This window comes from Ogataea polymorpha (assembly GCF_001664045.1).
Source record: "Ogataea polymorpha strain NCYC 495 leu1.1 chromosome Unknown OGAPOscaffold_6, whole genome shotgun sequence".
In the NCBI taxonomy this organism is placed as follows: domain Eukaryota; kingdom Fungi; phylum Ascomycota; class Pichiomycetes; order Pichiales; family Pichiaceae; genus Ogataea; species Ogataea polymorpha.
In genome coordinates this window covers 190,609-212,077 of record NW_017264703.1, presented here as the reverse complement: position 1 = coordinate 212,077, position 21,469 = coordinate 190,609, and the positions used below count along the sequence as shown (strand labels likewise).

At 46.2% G+C, this 21,469-nt stretch overlaps 12 protein-coding genes across 12 annotated transcripts; 5 read left to right on the top strand and 7 right to left on the bottom strand.

Annotated features, from left to right (window-relative positions):
- Positions 1-451: 451 nt before the first annotated feature.
- OGAPODRAFT_77579 (uncharacterized protein) lies at positions 452-4,618 on the top strand (the record flags this gene model as incomplete). The annotated part of the gene is made up of 1 exon (XM_018356348.1): positions 452-4,618. The coding sequence occupies one exon, from the start codon at positions 452-454 to the stop codon at positions 3,278-3,280; it is 2,829 nt and encodes a 942-aa protein (XP_018209149.1). The 3' UTR covers positions 3,281-4,618.
- OGAPODRAFT_17101 (uncharacterized protein) lies at positions 3,144-4,628 on the bottom strand. Its single transcript, XM_018354887.1, has one exon. It carries the CDS (start codon positions 4,268-4,270, stop codon positions 3,353-3,355), a length of 918 nt encoding a protein of 305 aa, XP_018209148.1. The 5' UTR covers positions 4,271-4,628; the 3' UTR covers positions 3,144-3,352.
- Positions 4,629-4,934: 306 nt separating this feature from the next.
- On the top strand, positions 4,935-6,008 carry OGAPODRAFT_89929 (glyceraldehyde 3-phosphate dehydrogenase; the record flags this gene model as incomplete). Its single annotated transcript, XM_018356949.1, has 1 exon — positions 4,935-6,008. One exon carries the CDS (start codon positions 4,935-4,937, stop codon positions 5,940-5,942), a length of 1,008 nt encoding a protein of 335 aa, XP_018209147.1. The 3' UTR covers positions 5,943-6,008.
- Positions 6,009-6,979: 971 nt separating this feature from the next.
- Positions 6,980-8,734, top strand: OGAPODRAFT_51454 (uncharacterized protein; the record flags this gene model as incomplete). Its single annotated transcript, XM_018355701.1, has 2 exons — positions 6,980-7,845; positions 8,137-8,734. Coding segments are annotated over 2 exons (1,464 nt in total), but the record flags the coding sequence as incomplete, so codon positions are not given.
- An 839-nt stretch (positions 8,735-9,573) lies between these two features.
- Positions 9,574-10,878, bottom strand: OGAPODRAFT_77575 (uncharacterized protein; the record flags this gene model as incomplete). Its single annotated transcript, XM_018356347.1, has 1 exon — positions 9,574-10,878. One exon carries the CDS (start codon positions 10,876-10,878, stop codon positions 9,574-9,576), a length of 1,305 nt encoding a protein of 434 aa, XP_018209145.1.
- Positions 10,879-10,911: 33 nt separating this feature from the next.
- On the bottom strand, positions 10,912-12,528 carry OGAPODRAFT_102139 (uncharacterized protein; the record flags this gene model as incomplete). The annotated part of the gene is made up of 1 exon (XM_018353094.1): positions 10,912-12,528. One exon carries the CDS (start codon positions 12,526-12,528, stop codon positions 11,416-11,418), a length of 1,113 nt encoding a protein of 370 aa, XP_018209144.1. The 3' UTR covers positions 10,912-11,415.
- Positions 12,529-12,620: 92 nt separating this feature from the next.
- Positions 12,621-14,087, top strand: OGAPODRAFT_95245 (uncharacterized protein; the record flags this gene model as incomplete). The annotated part of the gene is made up of 1 exon (XM_018357705.1): positions 12,621-14,087. The coding sequence occupies one exon, from the start codon at positions 12,621-12,623 to the stop codon at positions 13,509-13,511; it is 891 nt and encodes a 296-aa protein (XP_018209143.1). The 3' UTR covers positions 13,512-14,087.
- Positions 12,903-14,139, bottom strand: OGAPODRAFT_77573 (uncharacterized protein; the record flags this gene model as incomplete). The annotated part of the gene is made up of 2 exons (XM_018356346.1): positions 12,903-14,087; positions 14,124-14,139. The coding sequence occupies 2 exons, from the start codon at positions 14,137-14,139 to the stop codon at positions 13,501-13,503; spliced, it is 603 nt and encodes a 200-aa protein (XP_018209142.1). The 3' UTR covers positions 12,903-13,500.
- Positions 14,140-14,167: 28 nt separating this feature from the next.
- Positions 14,168-17,041, bottom strand: OGAPODRAFT_17100 (uncharacterized protein). The gene has a single exon (XM_018354886.1). It carries the CDS (start codon positions 15,459-15,461, stop codon positions 14,196-14,198), a length of 1,266 nt encoding a protein of 421 aa, XP_018209141.1. The 5' UTR covers positions 15,462-17,041; the 3' UTR covers positions 14,168-14,195.
- Positions 15,897-18,191, bottom strand: OGAPODRAFT_38367 (uncharacterized protein; the record flags this gene model as incomplete). Its single annotated transcript, XM_018355359.1, has 1 exon — positions 15,897-18,191. A coding segment is annotated over one exon (2,295 nt), but the record flags the coding sequence as incomplete, so codon positions are not given.
- Positions 18,192-18,352: 161 nt separating this feature from the next.
- On the top strand, positions 18,353-20,090 carry OGAPODRAFT_17099 (uncharacterized protein). The gene has a single exon (XM_018354885.1). The coding sequence runs from the start codon at positions 18,444-18,446 to the stop codon at positions 20,019-20,021; it is 1,578 nt and encodes a 525-aa protein (XP_018209139.1). The 5' UTR covers positions 18,353-18,443; the 3' UTR covers positions 20,022-20,090.
- On the bottom strand, positions 20,075-21,415 carry OGAPODRAFT_95241 (uncharacterized protein; the record flags this gene model as incomplete). Its single annotated transcript, XM_018357704.1, has 1 exon — positions 20,075-21,415. The coding sequence occupies one exon, from the start codon at positions 21,413-21,415 to the stop codon at positions 20,102-20,104; it is 1,314 nt and encodes a 437-aa protein (XP_018209138.1). The 3' UTR covers positions 20,075-20,101.
- Positions 21,416-21,469: the final 54 nt, after the last annotated feature.

Sequence of the window (21,469 nt, the reverse complement as noted above, 5' to 3'; positions counted from 1 at the left end):
GGTGTGTCGGTTGAAGAAATTCGTTGCAATGCTCATCATAAAGTTGTACTTACAGCTTACGAGTATGAAGAGTAAAAATTTTCACACTAAGAAATTTACAAATTCAGCAGTATGGAAAATATTTCAACGAATTGGCCAGGACTAACTGGACAGTAAGCGTGACGTTATATTTCTACTCCACCACGTCTTGTAGAACAATTAAGCATGCCGGTGTAGTCACACAGGGCACATCAAGATTCCCTCTGTTGATTTGTAGTGCCCGGATTGACCAAGAAGCGAATCCTGCACGATTGTGTCATCCTGTCTCATCAAATACCCCGGATCTAACCCCTCGCACCCCGGAATTGCTCAGCAGAAAAACTAATTTAGTTATCTCTCATAAGACTAATAATTTGGCAGGGTAGTATTCTAAGCTGCTGAGAGTCTTTTACCGTTGTCTGATAAGCCAAGAATGCCGCCTCCATCGCCGCCAGGTTCCAAACCGAAGATCATCAAAGCTCCGGGCTCAAACACTATTCGAGTGTCGGTTGCCTGTGATCGTTGCCGTAAGAAGAAAATCAAGTGTTTCTATGAGGAGGGAGAAGAAGTGGATCCTAATGGACGCACGCAATGTGCCAACTGTAAAGCCGTGGGGCTCGATTGCATTTTTACTGATAAGCTGGCTCGAAAAGCGTTTCCGAGAGGATATACAGAGTCTTTGGAAGAGAGGGTGCGAGAGCTGGAGTTTGAGAATAAAAAGCTGCACAAACTGTTGAAAATGCGTGCCGAAAACCCAGAAGTGAAGGAAAACTCTCCAGAGGAACATACACCTTCAACAACGCAGCTAAATGACGAGAATTTGTCTTTGCTCAACAAACAGAAAGTGTACAAGTCATTGGAAGAACATCTGCATGACGAGACGTGCAACTGCGGAAATTTCCCACATTCAGTCCACAACAGACCTGTTTCCATTGCTGGGTCTGTTGACATAGACAAGGGAGAACTAAGCGATGATGACGTGTCTCTGTACTCAGCATCGATGTCGTCCAATTTGCACTACACCCAGAACGTAGACGACCTGCGAAATCGATATGGCTACAACTCTTTTGAGCAGGTGAATGCTCCAGGAGCAGCGGCTGCTGTGTCTCTCCAAAACAAGCTGCGGACTAAGCATTTTCTAAACCTTGCAAACCTGATTGCAACATCAATTCCCCGGACGACCGAGGAAACACTGTTTATTCCTTCTTTGCTGGCCAAAGTTGTGAGCGTTCATGGATTCAACTCAAAAGCTCCATATCTCACTTCAAAGTCGATTGCACTGCTCAAGGAGGCATATGACGAGGATAAGAGGCATTCGCGTTTCCCGTCGATGTTCGAAAATGTCAAGTTCAACGAGCTTTCACCCGAGGACTCCAAAAAATTCTTTCAGGGCCTCAACCTCCCCAACCATGTCAATTTGGACCTCTGCATATCCATCTTTTTTGAGACATGGAACCAAGTGACCCCGGTGCTCAACAAGGATGTTTTTATGAGCAACTATATCAAGTTCAACAAAAGCCGCGAAGCAAACTTTGAAGACGGAGAGATGTACGGAATGGAGAAATTTGGTGAGATGCTGATAATCATCACGACGCTCGTGATGCTCGGCCAGGAGCGCAATACCATGTATGCACATAACAAGGACCCCGCGGCTAGTCACTCCGAGCTTTTGCAATTCTACGACCATCTCATCAAGCAATTCATCCATTCCAGCATCAACTCCCTCTGCTCCATTACTTCCTTGCAACTCACGACCCTTGAATTGCTATACTGTCTGACTACTGCCGACCTGAACACCAGCTATGAGCTTCGCGGAAAACTCATAACCATGGCTCAACAGCTACGGTTGCACAGATGTCCTGCCGCTGTGCTGGGTTACAATGGATCCAAGGTCTCGAAACTACAACAGGGAGAACGCAGAATTCTTTTCTGGTGTATCTACAACCTCGACTCCTTCAGTGCACTGATTCTGGGAGTTCCTAGGCTTCTGAAGGATCACGAAATCGAGTGCGCTCTCCCATCGTCCTCGTCCACTGATGGCACAGACATTAACCTTATCACTTTCAATAATACCCAGCTGTCTCTGGTTGGAAAGGTCAGTGACTTGGCTTTGAGCGTCATGAGATACTCAAAAGTTCTCGGGGCAATTGTGGACGCGATTTTCAAGCGGAGTAGCAACGAGCCAAAGCGCGCAAACGTTGGCGAGTCGTCTGCACTAATTTTAGAGGACCTGCTTGATACGTGGAGGAAGGACCTTGCACCGTCGCTGAGCTTCGAGAGCGATTTGAACACAACCGACATAGAGAAGCTCAGCGAGGGACAGTTGACCCTAATGTATCTCTACTTCCAGGCAAAAGCCCTGATATATATGCCCCTGATGGCGACGGAAACGACCAATTTCAAGAACTCGGCGTGCTACATTGCCATCCAGCAGTCTGCAACAGCAATTCTGGCAATCACCAAGACGCTGAACACGGAGAAATTCCATTTCTACCATTTGCCATTGCCTATCAATGCGTCCCGCCAGAAAGCAAGATTTGCTCTGTTGGCTGCAAAAGGAGCATTGGAGTACACCAGAGGCGGTGCGCTTTTCCAGGATGCCAAATCGCTACTTACGTCTGTTATCGCCGATCTAAAATTCGAAACTGACATCGCCTTCCTTGGCTGTTTATCTCGGCTGTGTATGGAACATCTGGAAAATGCAATTGAGGCCATTTTGGGACCTCCAAAGGCCAATTCCCCTTCGCAGCAAACTGCTGATAGCAAAAAGGAAAAGAAGAAAAGCTCTGCTTTGCGAAATAAGCTCTCGTCGCCGATCAAAAGGGAAGAAGATAACGTGGCTATCAACGATATCTTTTCGGCCAAAACCTCTCCTTCTCAGATAAAGCCGCAATACCAATACCAAACGCTACAGGACCAGCTCAGGGACCCCTCCCCTATGCAACAGCAGTATCCGCCCTCACAAGAGCAACAAGCGCACTTGTCCCATCTTTATCCAATGATGGGCGTTCACCAGCAAGCACAACAACAACAGCCGCAATTCCCGCTTCCTCCTGACCAGACAGGGTTTTCGCACCCAGAAACGAGGTCTTATACGGATTTGATGATGCTCAATGATTTTGGGGTGGATGCCTCGCTGGGATTATCATTACTGGATTTTGAGTTGGATGATAACTGGCAAAAGAAACAGAAGACAGACAACACCGTCAACATGCAAAGTGTGAAGGAGTTTGTCACGCCCGACGAGCAAATGTGGAATTGACTCGTGTATTATGTAATTTTGTTAGATGTATCAAATGCCGAGAATAAATACAGTATTTTATTTTCCATCTAGTCACTGATCATATTTACCAAACTCTGGGATCCAGAACTGTCTGAGAGGAGGCCTGTATTGGGCACCAATCTCAGTAATGGTCTTGACCTCTTCTGGAGTGAGCTCAAAAGAAAACACGTCTAGAAACTCGTCCAATCTGCTCTCCTTGGAGGTGGTCGTGATTGGAATAATTCCTTTTTGGTCCACCCATCTCAGTAGAATCTGGGTTTTGGTCTTGCCATATTTTTTCTCCAACGAGCTCAAGTAGTCGTCAAACTTCTTTCCGACCTCAGTCGTTTTGTCACCCTTGGTCAATGGACCCAAAGGCGAGTACGCCTCGAGCTCAATACCGTGCTCCTTGCAGAAGTCCACAACACCCGGGGTTTGGTTTTGCAGGAACGCGCTGTACTCAATCTGGTGGACCTCCGGCTTGACTGAAGCCTCTTTCAAAATCTCTTCAATGTCATCGACAGTGAAGTTGGAAATACCAATTCTCTTAGCCAGCCCCTCTTTTTTACACTGCTCCATGTACTTCCAAGCTTCCACCAGTGTAAAACCATGGGTTTCCTTCTTGATGAATGGGGAATGTAGGAGATACAAATCTGCGTAAGGAATGCTGACTCTCTCCAAGAAGGCCTTCAGGTGTAAGTATGGGTTGGCTTCCTTAGACCGAACAGAGTAATCCCCGGCTCCCGCAAAGTACTTTTCAGTGACAAAATAATCTTCTTTTGAAAGACCAGATTCTGCAAAAGCTTTGGCCAATTCTTTGTCTACATTGTAGCACTCGGCAGCATCGATGTGTCTAAGGCCTTTGCTCAATGCTGTCTTGGTGATATCGACTAATTGTTGATTAACGGTGTCGGAGCCGTACTTAAAGTAATAAGTACCGCAGCCAAAAGCCAATCTTGGAATTCCCGAGGAGGTGGTTGGAATGCTCATTTCGAATGCAGCCAACAATCAATTGAGCTGGTATTTATAGCCCAATTATCATTAATAATCACTCATGATCCCTGCGTCTAGAGGTTGGTCTAGACCACATCCGTGCACCAGACAAGACACGGCCCACGGAGGTAAAGGTGCCAACTCGCAAAGTGCAACAACCATGGCTCTCCAGCACGGTGCGTGGGGTAAAGACAATCTCCGGGAACCGATCCCGAAACCGAGAAAGAGGGTTTTAAGCGTGTGTCCTTTGCGGAGGCGGTGTAGCACTTCTTATTGTCCTTTGGGCCGCTCCGGCGGTTGAGCTTCCACAGAACATCCTTGCACGGACAAGCAGTCCCGGAGACGCCATGTTGGGTGATACCCACTTCTGGCTGTACAGAGCTTTATATCACCTTACCTGGCGCTAGAGTAGACCCAATTCCCGACTCACACCACCCTCACATGCAGAACTAACCAATAAGGTAATTAATTAACACGATATAGCTCGTGGTGAACACTGGCCCGGAGTAGTCATACGTGTAGGTTTTTGGCGTGATGAAAATCAGGTGGAGCACGACTTTTCGTAATGTTCGGGAGGGAGTGCTGCAAACGGTATATAAGGACCAGTTTTTCTCGCAACATTATCAATTGCTCTTTAGTACAAAGATAATATAGAAACAAAATGACCGCAAACGTTGGAATTAATGGATTTGGAAGAATTGGTAGACTGGTGTTGAGAATTGCCTTGAGCAGAGACGACATCAACGTCATTGCCATCAATGATCCATTCATTGCTCCTGATTACGCCGCTTACATGTTCAAGTACGACTCTACACACGGAAAGTTCAAGGGAACTGTTACCCACGAGGGTAAGTACTTGGTCATTGACGGCAAGAAGATTGAGGTTTTCCAAGAGAGAGACCCAGCAAACATCCCATGGGGTAAGGAGGGCGTCGACTACGTTCTGGACTCTACCGGAGTTTTCACCACCTTGGAGGGCGCTCAAAAGCACATTGATGCTGGTGCCAAGAAGGTCATCATCACTGCTCCATCTAAGGATGCTCCAATGTTCGTTATGGGTGTGAACCACGAGGAGTACACTCCAGACATCAAGATTCTGTCTAACGCTTCTTGTACCACCAACTGCCTGGCACCAATGGCCAAGGTTATCAACGACACCTACGGAATTGAGGAAGGTTTGATGACCACTATTCACTCCATCACCGCTACTCAGAAGACTGTTGACGGTCCATCCCACAAGGACTGGAGAGGTGGTAGAACCGCTTCCGGTAACATCATCCCATCCTCTACTGGTGCTGCCAAGGCTGTCGGAAAGGTCCTTCCTGCATTGGCCGGTAAGCTCACTGGTATGTCCATGAGAGTCCCAACCACCGATGTTTCTGTTGTTGACTTGACCGTCAACCTCAAGAAGCCAACCACCTACGAGGACATTTGCGCCACCATGAAGAAGGCTGCTGAGGGCCCATTGGCTGGAATCCTTGGATACACCGACGAGGCAGTCGTTTCGTCCGACTTCGTGACCGACACCAGATCCTCTGTCTTCGACGCCAAGGCCGGTATCCTGCTGACCCCAACCTTCGTCAAGCTCGTTTCCTGGTATGACAATGAGTACGGCTACTCTACCAGAGTTGTTGACTTGCTTGAGCACGTTGCCAAGGTTTCCGCTTAGGCTCGGCTCCATCTACATATTTACGGCTTAACTGATTTTTATAGTTAAGGAGAAAAAAAAGCTCAACATACGTCATTATTATCGTACGCTCTTTGGTGTTTCGAGCCTGGCTGCCATGTTCAAAAACACTATCGTTGCTTGCTATGTAAAAATTATTTGATTAACCTAGCACTTGATTCCTTTATAATCTTTGTGGTACCTCGTGGCAGGGACGTGGTCTGGAATTATAGTCCGTAACGTGTTACGGAGCCCGTTCTAAATTTAGGCCACCACAATTTCAAAAGCCGCACGCCGCTTCTAGCACATCATGAGATCCACGTCATGCATGGTTGTAGCAAGGACAAGGGGCAATAGCTTAGGACTCGTCGTATTCTGGACCCATGGGGATAGAGTCAATATCGGCATTTTTCTCGGCATGGGGGACCTGTCTGCTGCTCAATCACCTCTTGTCGCTCCCCGCTCAAATCTGTTTTTCGCTTGAATAGGACAAAAAAAAAAATCTGCCGAATTGAGGCTGATCGGTGCATTGAAATTTCCTTGTACGTGTTCCAGGTTTCAATTGAAACTAATCTCAATTTTAATCGTGCTGGTCATAGCTTTTTAGTCTACGACATTTACCTGCTCTCCAAGCGATTGGTTGCTGATTCTGGCTCTCAGACTTTCTCCTAAAACAGACTAATCACAACCAACACCGAAAAGGTGGACACGGTGTGTCCTACTACGTTTTATTGGGCTCTTAAGGTAGAGAATCTATGCTACAAGATCGAACACAGAAACACTCGCACCCTCGACAGTTGTCCAGAAACCCATCGCTGACGCTTGTCACAGGGCCGTCACACACCCACGGACCACCTCCGCCGCTTTTTGCTCCTCCATACGCGTCGTACACTCACCATCTCCCCAATGGCGCCCAAATTATCAACGTTCCGATGACTCAACAGGTGCCCATGTCGCCCACCACGCCGTTTGACGTCAACTACGCAAAGGGCATGCTGCCAAGACAGCTTCTTGTAAGCTCACCGTTTATCCAATCGCCCATGGCCCACAGCCAGGCTCCCCCTCAAGCAGCGCATGTGGACCGTGGATCGGCTAGAAACCCTCAGTCCAGCGTTTCTGCCGAGAACAGCACTCACCACCAAACTCCGCCACGAACGGGGTTTCGCCGAAGTTCATTTTCTAAGCAGCTGAAGTCCAAGCTGACACAGGAGGCCAGAGCTCCAAAAACTCCAGAGTCATCAGAGTCGTCTGAACAGGAGCACGAACCTGATGAGTTTGAAACGCGCTCTCTGCGGTTTGTCAACCTGAGACCGGACATTGGGCTGAGCGATTTTCTTGATCTCATTGAGTATGGCCCCATAGAAAATTGCTCTTTTGAACTGACGCCTCACGCCAGCAGCAGCAAAACAGTCATCCTCTCGTTTGTGAAGAATGAAACCGCGTTCAAGTGCTACTCCAAGCTCAAAAACATATTGGACGAGCTCCGTAGTGTGCTGGAGTCTCCTGAAATGGAATTGCTTCCGGCCAAAAACGTGCCCTTGCTGCCTGTGGTCCAATGGGCCATAGAGAACGATAGCGCGACCAGAGCAGTCTGTCTCAGCAATATTCCTTCGGGGCTCCCGTTGAGGCTTCTTTATCAAGAGCTCGAAGTGATGGGCCCCATAGAGCATATCAAGTACATCCCGAACAAAAACGCGGCGTTCGTCCACTTCACATCAATTTCCACGGCAATAAAATGCGTTGAGCAGCTAGCATTGAGCGAATCGATCCTTTCCACCGCCAAAGTGTTCTATAGTAAAGAGAAGAACACCAGCGTTCCTCAATCAAACGGAACAGCCAAAATTGAGTATGACTGCGAGGACAATCAATATTCTGACTTTTACTCTACTCCGTCGACATCGTTCTCGTCCCCCCAAAATGCCAACATCCCCCTCCATAATCCATCCAATCGCCATGCCACTGAAAACACGGTGTATGGTTCTCACTATGTTCAGTCGATGCAAACGTCTGCTCTCCATTCACCATACCCACCACAAGCAGAGTTTGTCGACTCATACAATGGTATGGTTTATTCTCAACAATCACTGCCGGATCTGACCGATCTGACACTTTACAGCAATGGCTCTGTCACTAATTTTTCGCTTTCAGCGGGCGAGTCTCCTGAAGCCTCATCAACACAATCCAAAACGCTCATCAGACAATCCAACTTTGGGAATCGGACCATCTATCTCGGTAACATTCACCCCGAAACTACAGCAGAAGAAATATGCAATACCATCAGAGGAGGCTTGCTGGAGTCCATCAAGTTGATTCCCGACAGACACATCTGCTTTCTCACCTTTATCGACTCCAGCTCTGCCGCACAATTCTTTGCTACTGGTACCAAAGAAAAAGTGATAATTCACGGCAGAAGAATCAAGGTGGATTGGGGGAAGCATCCAGGGCCTGTGAGCGCACGTGTGCTGGAAGCCGTCGAGAAACATTCAGCTTCAAGAAATTTGTACATTGGTACTGAACCTGTCTCTGAGGAAACTCAGGAAGAAGCCCGCCCAAAAATACCCGAAATTGACACTCTGCGACGCGATTTCTCGATATTCGGAGAGATTGAGCAGATCAACTTTTTCAAGGATGGACAGTGTGCATTTGTGAACTTCCTCCACATCGTCTCCTCGATCAATGCTGTAGAGGACTTTAATGGTGAAGGGCGTGATGCTGTGCACGCTTCTTTTGAAAACAGGTACAAGCCTTTCAAAATTGCTTACGGGAAAGATCGATGTGCCAACCCTCCAAAGGCTAAGAAAAACAAGAATCGCAATAGAAAAAAGAACCTGAATGACTCTCAAGAGAGCTTCATACAATCATCAAAAGATGTCTCCTCCACAGACGACGACACACTACGCAAAGTTCCTGCATTGAAAGGTATTGGCATATCATCCAAGATCTACGAGGAGAAACATGCCATTGTGTCTCCTGTGATTGAAGAGACTTTTAATGAGGCTGGCGACGCCATGGATGACTTCAGCTCTCATTCCAATGACTCCAACGTTGAGATTATTACTAGCAAGACTGATGCTTTGAAGCTTCCGGAGGAAACCTCCCAAATCAGCAACTCCCTGCCCGGATGCAACCTTTCCAACTTTTCATTTGAAAGCATTCCGAAAGCGGCCCCAGGGGCTTCGCGGAAATTCAACTCATCCGGAAACAGATATCGTGTTTATAACAACTTTTCCCGGTCGTCATCGAACAATTCAATCAACTACTTCAACCACTCAGACCACTATCCTTCACAACCTGTCCCATTCTATCCCTACTACCAACAACCATCTCCAATGTATCAACAGCATTATGCTCTCTCTTACCCGCAACCCCCTTCTGGAGGCCTCATGAGACAGAATTCCTCCAGCTCCCGTAAAACGCCATATCACGATCCTCCTTCGCCGGTTGCACAGCAGTTTGTGTATTTGCAGCAGCCGACCAGATCTCAGCAAATGTACTATAACTACCCGGAACATTATAGTTATCATCCACAAGCGAGCTTCTACATGGAGAGCCGCAACGATGACCCGGAGCAGGGTCCACAGGGCGAGTCTTACAACGAGGAAAATGCTCAGTAATAATAATAAACTCTAATGGATCACGACATTAAAAATGTATTTACAGAGTTCAAGGTTGCCCGGCTAGGGTTGATCTCTTTGTCTATGGCAATGAGCTCTATGAGGTGCTTTCTGATCACAGACTTGTCAATATTCCGGGTCTCAGCAGATAGCAGACACAAAATTACTCCGACCGAAAGATCGCATCCTGTTCCGCATAAAACCAAGATGCTCTTATTTGCGGTATATGCAGGCACCAATTCTTTCATGAGGGTCGGCAACTTGTTGCGTAGTTCTTTTCCAGATTTCTTCGAACCAGAAGTCAAGGGTAAATGTAGAAGTACTGGCTTCTCGTTACTATCACGTGACACAAAAGTCACCTTTTCGTCCAGCACCACAACTAGATCGTAATCTGGCAGAGACTGAACGTATTCGGTGGTGAGCTTTGCCTTGAACAGTCTGGGCCTCACTTCGAGAAGATTTGTGAATATTTGCGACGAACTTGGTTTTTCAGATTTAATGGACGCAATAATTTCGCGGAGCTCTTCGTCGTTTCGCTCTCTTTCAATAAAATAGTCCAAATGACTCCACAAAAGATAGGGGGTCAACCCGTTGGACCAAAGTTCATGATCATCTGCAGCTCCCTGAACATACAAGAAATTGTCCATGGACAAAGTCCCGTCTTGGCATTGAAAACTGGCTGTCACGAGGTAGATGGGAATGTAGGGTAGCTGGTCGGAACTCTGCACTTCCAGAGGAAGTTTGGAGCGAGGAGTAATCCAAACAGGTTTCAGTGGCTTGTCAAAAAGCGTTTTGAGATGCTGCTGGCTGATGACGTCCAATCGTCGTGCTTTTTCTACTAGCAGTGGTAGCTTCTCGCGTATACGTAAATGTTCTGAGCGTGCAATAGATTTGAGAGGAGTGAAAAGTTCTGAATCATGAGAGCCGTCTCGTATTGCGTTCAACACTGCACACCAGATAGGAACCGTTTTGCTCAAGGAGTCGGGAATTTTCTTGCCCCGCCTGGTAGAATCTACAATCAGCACACCCTTATGCTTTGCTATTAATGGTAAGATATGAAAATTCAGTCGTCTGGTACTAAAGTCCCAGTTATTGTTATGCCCATCTGTGGATTTGAAGTAGCATTTCTCGGTTATCCTCTGCGGAGGGACGTACCATGATCCACATCTTTCGTTGGCTACCACTGGAAAAGGATAAAGCTCTGCAACCTTTAGAACAAACCGCGAGTCATACAAAATAGAGTGGATGCGGTTTCTGGTAGAACGATACTCTTTTCGCAATTCTTTGTTTATCAAGTTGAATTCTCTATTGATATCCAAGTTCATGCGATTGAAACAAAAAAAAAAAACTCTTGGGATAAATAAATCCGTTATCATGTCTATAAAATACATAAAAGGCAATCTTTTTCAATTAGCCTCTGTCCCTGCTAGCAATCCGCTCTATCTTGCCCACGCTTGCAATTGCCTCGGTATTTGGGGTGGAGGAATTGCAGCCGAGTTCAAACGTCAATTTGCCTCCACTTTCAAAGTGTACAATCAACACTGTCTTGAACATAAAGCCAGGCCAGAGAATTTGCTGGGTACTGCATTGATTATCCCTGTGAGCCACCACGACAGGGGATTTGTGCCTGGAACGGGAGAAAAACTTTCTGTTGTCTGCTTGTTCACAAGCATAATGGGTCAAGAATCATCTGAGGAAATAGCTGAATACACGAGGCTGGCATTGAATGACTTAAAACGCCAATTGGATGAATCCAAACACAAGTATACGGTAGCCATGCCCAAAATCAATGCCGGAATATTTGGTGTTCCATGGAACCTGACAGAACAGGCAATAAAACAAACAGGGATCGACTGCGTCGTCTATGAGTTATGATTGCTTAAATAATGCTGAAATAAATTGTCACTCGCGGTGTACGAGAAGCCTTTGAAGTGGTCAGGCTCGTCTGAGGAGGCGGGAATGTTGATTGGTTGAGCTTCAGACATTGTGAACATCTGACTTGTAAACCTGGCGTCGAAGTTCTCGGCTTTCTCAGGATCTGTGATAGTTGGAATTATGGGGGCAGGAACCTTTCTGTCACAAAGATCTTGCCATCTGAAGTACCGGAAAAAGCGATGATTTGTGAACTTGGACCAATCTGAGTCTACGTCGAGCCTTTTCTGCGGATTTTTGTTGAGCAATTTTGCCAGAAGGTCTTTGGCATCAGATGTGAGATAAAATGGATACTTGGGTTTTTGTTTCAAGATTCGATCAATAATGGTTTTATGATTATTCCCCGTAAAAGGAGGTGAACCAGTGAGTAGGTCAAACATCACACATCCCAATGACCACCAATCTGTCTTTACGCCGTACTCATCTCCTCTCACAACTTCTGGGGAGCAGTACTCTGGAGTTCCTATGATTGAGTTGCACCAATTTTCTGAGCTTGTGTCAAGTGGTTGCTTTGCAAACCCAAAATCGGTAAGCACCAGATAGCCATCTTTATCCAGTAAACAATTTTCAGGCTTTAGATCTCTATATACGGCCCCCATCTCATGAAGATGTCTAAGGGCCAGAGCCATCTGTGCCACATAGAACGATGAACTTTTCTCATCTAGAAATCTGCGCTGAGCCAAGTGCTGGAAAAGCTCACCTCCTGGAATGTATTCCAGAATTAAATACAGTTTTTGGTCGTCATGAAGGGCATAGAACAATTTAACAATGTTTGGATGCGACGAAATGGAAGCAAGGATCGTTCGTTCTGAAAATGTGCGCTCGTAGGTTTTGGAATTAACCATGATTGAAGCTTTTTTCAGCTCCTTTTGTGCGAATAGACGGCCCGTATATTTGTTTTTCACCAGAAGAACTTTGCCATATGCTCCCTGGCCCAGAACCTTCAAGGGAGTGAAGTCAGAAACAGAAACCTTCGTATTCACACTGTCATTTATTTCAGGAACTTCTAAGCAAACACTGTCTTTTTCAGAGCCGACAGACATCCGGCGCAAAACGCTCGAACGTCGTCTGGAGCTCATGATTTATTACTGTATTTTATTTGACATTTTTTTTCCTTTCGATATAAATCTGAAACATGTACGACTATTCGGACATTGTGGTTGAAGAACCGGTCGATCCCTCTCCACTGTGCCAGATTCTTTATTCTGATGAGTTCAAACAGCTGATTGGCATAGCCAAAGCTCTGATGCGCAGCAACGAGCATTCGGAGAGAGCTTTGAAAATCACCGAGAGAGTGATCGAGAAGGTGGCTGCACATTACACGATCTGGTCGTACAGACTGTCAATTGTCAAGGGCCTCCAAAACTACCCTCTTGACAAGGAACTCGAGTGGTGTGGGCAGATTGCTGTGCATAACCCCAAGAACTATCAAATCTGGCATTATCGTTCGCTCATTATTCAGCTGATATTAGAGCGATTCGGTAGTTTCGATTTGAAGCAAGAGTACCCATTACTTGAGAAAATGCTGGACCAGGACTCAAAGAATTACCATGTATGGTCGTACCGTAGATGGCTTGTTGAGAGATTCGATTTGTTCAGAGATACGAACGAGCTCAAATATACAGGGAAAATGTTGGAGGAAGATGTGAGAAATAATTCAGCTTGGAATCATCGATTTTTTGTGCTTCTAGGCGACAAAAAGACCCTCACAAATGACCAAATCCAGGCAGAGATCGAGTACGTGACGGCAAAGGTTGATATTGCGCCTACCAACCCGTCTTCCTGGAATTATCTTAAAGGAATCTACAACAAGCTAAATATGGATGTCACGAACCTGCAACCTCTGGCGACAAAATACTCTAATTTGAATTCGGTCCATTCACAATACGCATTTGAGCTGCTTGCGGAGATATTTGAGAAGCAAAAGTTATTTGATCAAGCAATCGATGTTTATGCTTTGTTGGAGGAAAAAGATAGTATACGAAAAAGATACTGGAGATGGAGAAGCAGCCGTCTCAGTTTCTAAGCGCGCGGAGTCTTTCAGATAGTTTATCCTCTTCATGAGGGGCCTCTGTGGTTGGAAGCGAGGGCGTTGCATCCACGTTGGTATCACCAATCTTGTGTTTCAACTCCAGTCCTGCCTCATCTGCGATTTGATTCATCAACTGGTCCACCTGATCCTGTGGCTGGCTCACAGCATTCATGTCGTTAGACACAGTCTCGTAGTAGTTTGTACTACTTTCTAGGTCCTCAAACTGCTCCTCGAATTTGTCCATAACCATTGTAATTTTTTCTAAGTTCATCGTCTCCATTGCTTTGTCCATGCCCCTAACGACATGTGCCATATTGTTCGTGACGGATCTCATCGTAACAGCAGTCTGAATTCGTGAAGCAACAGCATCTATACGCGACGCAAGCCTTAGCAAGTTTAAACGCTCTTGGCCCTTGCGAATGGCATTTTGAGCATATATTTGAGCAATGTCATTGTTGCCTTGTATCAGTGCTTTCTTGACTTTATTCTTCTCAGCTTGCTCTTCTTTGCCAGTCTTTATCGACTGCCTAGTCAGCTGCTTTGCAGTGAACTTCAGTTGGAAAAGCGATTCTAGGTGTTAGCAGATCTAACAAACAACACACTTACTCTCTAATCCTGACATCAGATTCAACCTTAAATTAATGCTTTCATTTTTTTTCTTTTGCCTTTATCTACAATTTACACAGCCTTGTCTTGTCGCTTCAATTCAATTTTGGCTACCGTCTCGTCAAAGTTCGGAGTGTTTCGGAACTCAACACGTCCATCTTTGACCGTGGCATAGCTCATGTAGTCTTCAGAGGATCTCAATGGCTGAGAAAAACCGCCCTTTTTAATATATTTCTCCACAGATGAGACCGAGCTTCGGCTTCCGACGACGTATCGATCTTCGCCTGTGTTGGCCTGTATCAGCAAGATGCGAGGGCCTCTAACATTGATATAGCTTCCGTTACCAATGATCGTATCAAACAAAGACTGCTGTCTACGATGGAGGTAACCCCAACCCTTGGAAACGAATTCTTTGACCTTAGAAAAAACGCTTTCCTCTTGTTGTGTATGACTCACTTTGACCTCTGGTTCAGCTTGTAATTGCTTGTCCAAAGTTTGAGAGACAAAGTAACCGTCCGCTAAGTCTTGTGTTTGGGTTACGGAGGCCGCAAACAAATTGTCCTTTCTGACAAGAACTTCTTCGTCTTCATCAAGATTCAACTTGAATATAGAGCCCTCTCCAACTAAGGAGACATAACCTCGCCCTGAAACGTGCTTGTATCCAGAAGAAAACAATCCCGCAAGACCAGGGGTTGAATTTTTGGGAAGGCCAAATTTTCGCACCCCGGCTTTTGAGACGGACCTAGGGAGCTTTTGGCTAGTAATGGTCAGCGAGTTTCCACTGTATGCTTGTACAGAGTCAGGACTAAACAGAGCCCAGTCCACAGACCCATCTAGTGACAAATTACAGAAGGTCTTGGAAGTTTTCGATCTGCGAACGAGCGAGGTGCTGTTGTAGGCAGAAACCAACAAGGTCAAAGGAACAGTGGATATTAGTCTTTGATAAAGAAATGTGTGCCCACCATAGGCAAATCGTTTCAATGGCTCCTGCACTTCCAATCTCGATTGAACAATATCTTTCATGCTAGCCTTCGTCTCCGTGGCAGTGAAAAGCGCCATCAATGATCCACGCTTCACATGGACCGGCACAGAAGGCGGAACAGTAAGAGAAAGAGTAGATTGGTCATGTCCTATCGTGTCAAAGACAGCCTCGGTAGGCAATTGGTAACTATCTGAGGAAAGCTCGGAGATATTGCTGGAAACTGGCGAGACGTCAGGCTGTCTCTTATCTATAACAATGTTGGAAGCCTGATGGATCGAAATGCTACGCTTCAGTTGTCTATGCAACAATGCATTGGCAAGCGCGTGTTTTCTCACCATTTGTTTTTCTCCAATCATTATTCAAAAGAGCTGAATTATTTTGATTTATTCGGGGTGCGAGGAGTGGCCAACATCAATTCTGTAGTCCTCAGGATCAACTAGCACTCCTTGTTTAAAAGAATCAAGGACAAAAGAGGCATCAACAGTGCGGCAGAAATTGTCCTTCAAATCACTTTCCAGTTCTTTGGCTATTGCCTCGTAGGGATCTACCGCGACAATATACTCGGCGTCCCTCCAATCGTCAGCTATTCTTCCTCCTCCGGCTATTACCATGTTCCTGTACATCCTGTACCTATTCTCGTTTCTCCATAGCAGGTGAAAGCGCACACCATGGAAAACAAAAAGTTGGGTTATCTCACTGGATTCGGGGCTATCACTTGGACTCGATGCTATGCCTTCCTTGTAGTTTCTCTCGACGAGTTCTGTAAAACTCTGCACGGTGAAATCAACACAAATGCTATCTCCATACCTATCAATGTTGCACTTCGAACGTTGCCAAAGCTCGGGATCTGCTGCCGTAATATGCGAGGGCTCTAAATTGACTAGACGATTCATAAGGATGGAATCATCGCACCATTTCGCCTTAAATATGTTATAAGTTTGTTGGAGCTCTAGGACGTCCATTGTGACCTTATCCGCCAATATAATCAGCTTTTGCTCAGGACCAAGTATGGTGTTGGGATTTCTTACAACAGTTCCACCGTAAGTTTGTAAAATCTGGCCCAACTCGGTTTTCTTCAAAAGTTCACCTCTGAACATGCAATCCGTCATTATGCAGAAAACGTAATTTTTGAATAATTGATTGGAAGGATCTACATTGCTCCTGTAGCCTCGGTTGATCCGCTGAAGGATATCGTCCTTTTTAGTGCTAGCAAATTTTCTTTTTTTGGCCAACGTGTGACTAGCCTCATAATCGCGTTCTAGCTTAGAGTTCTGATACGTCTCCAGCGTATCTGCCGTCTCCCACGTTTTGTCTTCTCTGATCTTGGTACAGTACGCAGCGTACAATGTGGAGCCGGTGGCATAATTGTTCTCCGCTTGCACGCTGATTGAACTTGACTTCACTTCGATCACCACAGACTCTTTTGGGTCAATCCACATCAAGGGTTTCTTCTTTCCAAATTTAACATTTGTTGGTTGTTCCTTATCCCATTGATGCCACTTCCCAGCCGTCTTCTGCTGTATTTTGCGGTATTCATCAACAGAGAGTCCGTTCGAGACTCCGCAGAGCGTACTGAAACTTTCGCTGGTTTCAGAATCGCGTAACGCGCATATGTAAGTTGTCTTTGCTGCTGGTATCTGTCCAACGATAACAAGATCAAGATTTTCACCAAACTCGTGCAGATATTCGGGCTTGACTTTGATCCATGTCTCTGTTGTGTAATTTCCAATCTCGTATCTTGAGTTGGGATCCTTCAACACCAAGCCTTCAAGGTCTTTACGTATAGCTAGCTTCAGACTATTTTCGATATCTTGTCCCGTGCTTTTGAGCTCATAGGGCACCACCTCAACACGGTGGCGAACTGTTTTCATGACTCTTTCAAGAGCCTTCTTGCGATCTATCAACTTATAGTCCTCCAACGAGCACCCGTTTAAATGAAGAATATCAAAGACCATGTACATTGGACGAGGGTCATCTTTCTCCTGGGACTTGGGGTCTTTGAGAGCCGTCGGTTTGAGGGTTGACATTGGAAGTGTCATATCTTTCACAGGATCATAGCTGACCATTTCTCCATCAAGAATACAACTTTGCACACCGTCAACTAGAGCGTCTTTCAGAAACGGCGAGATGCTTCCTGTTGAGCTCGGATCGGAAGATCTACCATAAATAAGGGAGTAGTCAATGGCATTTCTGCTGAAAAACCTGTAATCATATCCATTTGGGGTTTTTTCGACGTGTAACTGAATTCTTTCACCATTGTACTTTTCTTCAATTAGAAAATGCCCCGAGAATTTCTGTGCTACCAAATCGTAATCGAGGTGTATTCGTTTTGCTCTCTGAGGAGTGAAGGGATACATGGGTCTTGAGTGTTTTCCTTTAGATTCAAGTCTTATTTTAGGGTCTGTAAGACCCCAAAACACATACTTTAGATCGTGTGTCACATCGAAGACGTCCAATGAGTCCGGATGCCAACAGTACATGAACAGCTTGTCGCGCCGAATAGGGTTAATTTTCAGCACAATTCTAAAGAAAAATCGAAGCTCGATATTGTTCATCTTGTCTAAGATCTCCTCAAACACTTTGGCTTTGCTATCGGTATCAGAATCAGCCAGCTCGTGCAGCTTATCGAGATAGGCGTTCACATCATCAACGGTCAATTGTGCCGTCATCTTGTCAATGCGACGTTTACTAATTATGTTGCTGAGCAGATCTGCAAACTTAAGGGAGGATTGGAGCTTGTTGAAGCCTATTTTTTTCCAACCGGCAATCTTCTTATAATCCTCATTTTCCTTCGAAATTCGCATGATGCGACAAATTATAAATCCCAGTCGAGTCTCTTTCGTCATGTAGACCCTGGTTTTGTCTTTGGCCGCTAAAGCGAGCCGCGCAACAGGAAGAATGTCATTCCCCACAACTGTCCTGTAATTTCGAAAAAACTTCTCGATAGTGACCCGCGATTGATATTTTGCAAGGTGCCCTTGCCCAGGATCATTTAAAGGCACAAATAACTGATTGACTAGATCCAGAAACTTGGGAGAGCAACCATGGTTGTGAGGCCTCTCAAGAGGACCAAGAGGATCAAACAGACCACTCATAGGATATCAGAGCACCAAAGACCCGAAGATGACTGTTGATATGCTAGTTCCTTATATAGAGTAGTAATTAAAAAATATTGCCCCCTTACACCATGTTAATAGCATCTAAATTTTAAACGTCTTTCTGGCGAACAACGCATTTTACAAGGGCACGTTTAGTTTATTTGTTATAATAAATTGCTCCAAACAATTTGGGCAACTTCGTTTGATTTCAATTCATCTCGCTCAGGAAACTATCTCAAGATGGCCTCTCCAAACCCGCTTGCATTCGAAGCCGCCACAGCAGCCCACGAGGTGGCAGCCAGTTACGTGACCGAGCACAAGCCGCGCAAAAACGACAACATAAACTTCGCCAATTTCAACCAGGACTTCTCGTGTGTGTCAGTAGGATATTCGAACGGCTATAAAATCTACAATTGCGAGCCATTTGGACAGTGTTACTCTAAATCTGACGGTAGTATTGGAATAGTCGAGATGCTTTTCAGTTCCTCCCTGCTCGCGATAGTAGGAATGGGCGAACAACATTCACTATCTCCCCGAAGACTGAAGATCATCAACACCAAAAGACAAACAACAATTTGCGAACTGACATTCCCCGGGGCCATTTTAGCTGTGAAACTCAATCGTGAACGACTGGTGGTCCTCCTCGAAGAAACAATCTACATCTACGATATCAACAATATGCGCTTACTACACACCATTGAGACTCCATCCAACCCTAACGGCCTGATTGCATTGTCTCCTTCAAGCGAAAACAACTACCTTGCTTATCCGTCTCCACAAAAGCTGGCCCCTAACCCGCAGACAGAAGTAACTTTACATTCAAACCCCCAGACGGTGAGGAACGGGGATGTGATAATCTTCGACGCCAAAACTCTACAGCCCACAAGTGTCATCGAGGCACACAGGACATCATTAGCGGCAATAGCCCTAAGCAAAGACGGCTTACTCCTTGCCACAGCGAGCGACAAGGGCACCATAATAAGGGTGTTTTCTGTGGCGACAGGTATCAAACTGTATCAATTCCGAAGAGGAACGTATCCAACAAAAATATATTCGTTGGCTTTCAGTCCTGACAATAGATTTGTGATTGCAAGTTCAGCTACAGAAACTGTTCATATTTTCCGTCTGGGCGAGGAAGAGGCTGCAAACACGATAAAGTCAGCTAACAAAAAAGCCAGACTTACGAAAGCCCAAGTTCCGAATCCTTTGGAGACGTCGCCAGATATATATCCGCACAACCAGCACACCAGCTCCGATGAGGACGAGGAGCTGAACGAAGACGAGGAAGACTTGGATGGAGACGAGGACGAAGATCTCGAAGATGATGCCCACGTGCCAGTGTCGTTACAGCGTGGTAGATCGTCCTCTTCTACTGGCTCTTTCCACAGCTCGGAGTCGATGACAGACAAACTGAAGGAGCCTCTGGTGGACAATTCTCGGAAGTCAGTTGCTAGAATGCTTCGTCGCACGTCGCAAAGTCTAGGCCGAAAAGCTGCAGAGAAAATGGGCACTTATCTGCCTCCAAAGTTCTCCTCTATCTTGGAGCCGAACCGGCATTTTGCATCGCTGAAAGTGCCTGCCTCCAAGGAGACAAAAACCGTTGTTGGAGTTGGAAGCAAGATTTGGGACGATTTGATTCCCAGCGTGTACCTGAAAGATGATGCCAACTCGATTACTGAGACGTCTGAAGACCTGGTGAACAAAAAATTAGTGCACATCATGGTGATCACTAGCGAAGGGTTCTTTTATAAGTTTGGACTCGACCCAGAGAGAGGAGGCGACTGCGTGCTTCTGCACCAGCAGAGTCTCTTTGGCTAGACTGACAAACCATGGTGATAATACAATCTATACTAGATATCGGGCTAGATACGGCAAAAATGAAATAAGTACACACACAATTATTTTTCATCAGACCCCTGGCCTGAAGGTGCCCCAGGATACTGATACCCGGTTTGATATTGGGACTGCGGAGCGGTGACGGATGATGATTGCGGCTGTTGTTGGCCGTAGTAGCCATTGTAGTAGTAGTTGGATCCTGGTTGTTGGGAGGCGGTTGCGTATGAGTAGCCAGACTGGTTAGCGGAAAGCCCAGAAGTGTTGGAGGAGGCTGTTGGTCCCGAAGAAACCGACGGCTTGGACGACAGCGAGAGTTGTCCGACTTGGCTGGTTGGCGTGCCCTGTTGGATCACTTTCTCTATGTCCTTGACAAACAACGGATAGAGCAAATCAATAATTCCTTCTCTTTCGGCCATGGCCAGGGCTCTATCGAATGGGATCCACACACCTTTCAGATGCATCGAACCGATCTTGACGACATGTCTGGTCTTTTCCGACTTGAGAATTCCGTCTCTGCGTCCTCTGGTCATCTTGGCGACGTTCAGCAGTTTGGTGCCGTTTATCATGCTGTTATCAGCCCTGCGGACAACACTCACACCGTTGGCTTCAACCTGGTAGCACAAGGTTTTTTCGTCTTCCCACATGGTGGTTGTGATCTTTGGACGAATTCCAGGAGGCTGGATCTGGCCCACAGAGGGGCTCACTGGCGGATAGTTCACAGAACTGTTCCTGGAGTGGGAAGACGCGCCGGTAGCCGCGTTAGGCTTCGATGACGAATTCACACCCGTGCTCGGCGGAGGCGGCAGACTGGTGGACGTAGACCCCGGTCGCGGATACGCACCGTACAGCGGGTACGACGAAGAAGGGTAGTTTCTGTAGGAAGAGGCATACCCAGCCTGTTGTGTCGTGCCTGTGGCCTGAGGTTGTGCCTGGTAACCTTGTTGTGGGTAGTAGCTCGAGTAGGACGTGGAAGAATATGGCTGCATATACTGCTGGGCCTGCTGGGCCTGCTGGTGGCCAGGCTGGTGGTAATCATTCTCCTGTGGGTGGTGAGAGTAGGAGAATTGTGTTGGATACAATGGCAAGCCGTACTGTTGTTGTGCTGCAGCGGACGGAGTCGACTGAGGTTGAGAATAAGCCGAGTTAGCCATTGAATAGTCATATGGTCTGGTGGATTGGGATTGGGGTTGGCCGTATCCGGAGTATTGGGAGTACTGGTAATGGGGGACAGAGTACTGGGAGTACTGGGATGGCACTGTTTGGGGTGTATTGCTTGAGGAGGAGATGGACGGGATAACGTTTGAGTGTTGTGGCCCTGTAGACGATTGGTTGTTCGTCGGGGTGGAAGAAGGATTATTGTGAGATTCAGACGACATGGGGCTTGACTCAATCTTTAGAAGGATTGTTTTTACCTTTACTATTTTATTTTT

What these genes read in the sequence shown, in the direction of transcription:
- OGAPODRAFT_17101 (XM_018354887.1), bottom strand. Translation starts at nt 4,270, where the DNA reads ATGAGCATTCCAACCACCTCCTCGGGAATTCCAAGATTGGCTTTTGGC.
- OGAPODRAFT_17100 (XM_018354886.1), bottom strand. Translation starts at nt 15,461, where the DNA reads ATGATTGGAGAAAAACAAATGGTGAGAAAACACGCGCTTGCCAATGCA.
- OGAPODRAFT_17099 (XM_018354885.1), top strand. Translation starts at nt 18,444, where the DNA reads ATGGCCTCTCCAAACCCGCTTGCATTCGAAGCCGCCACAGCAGCCCAC.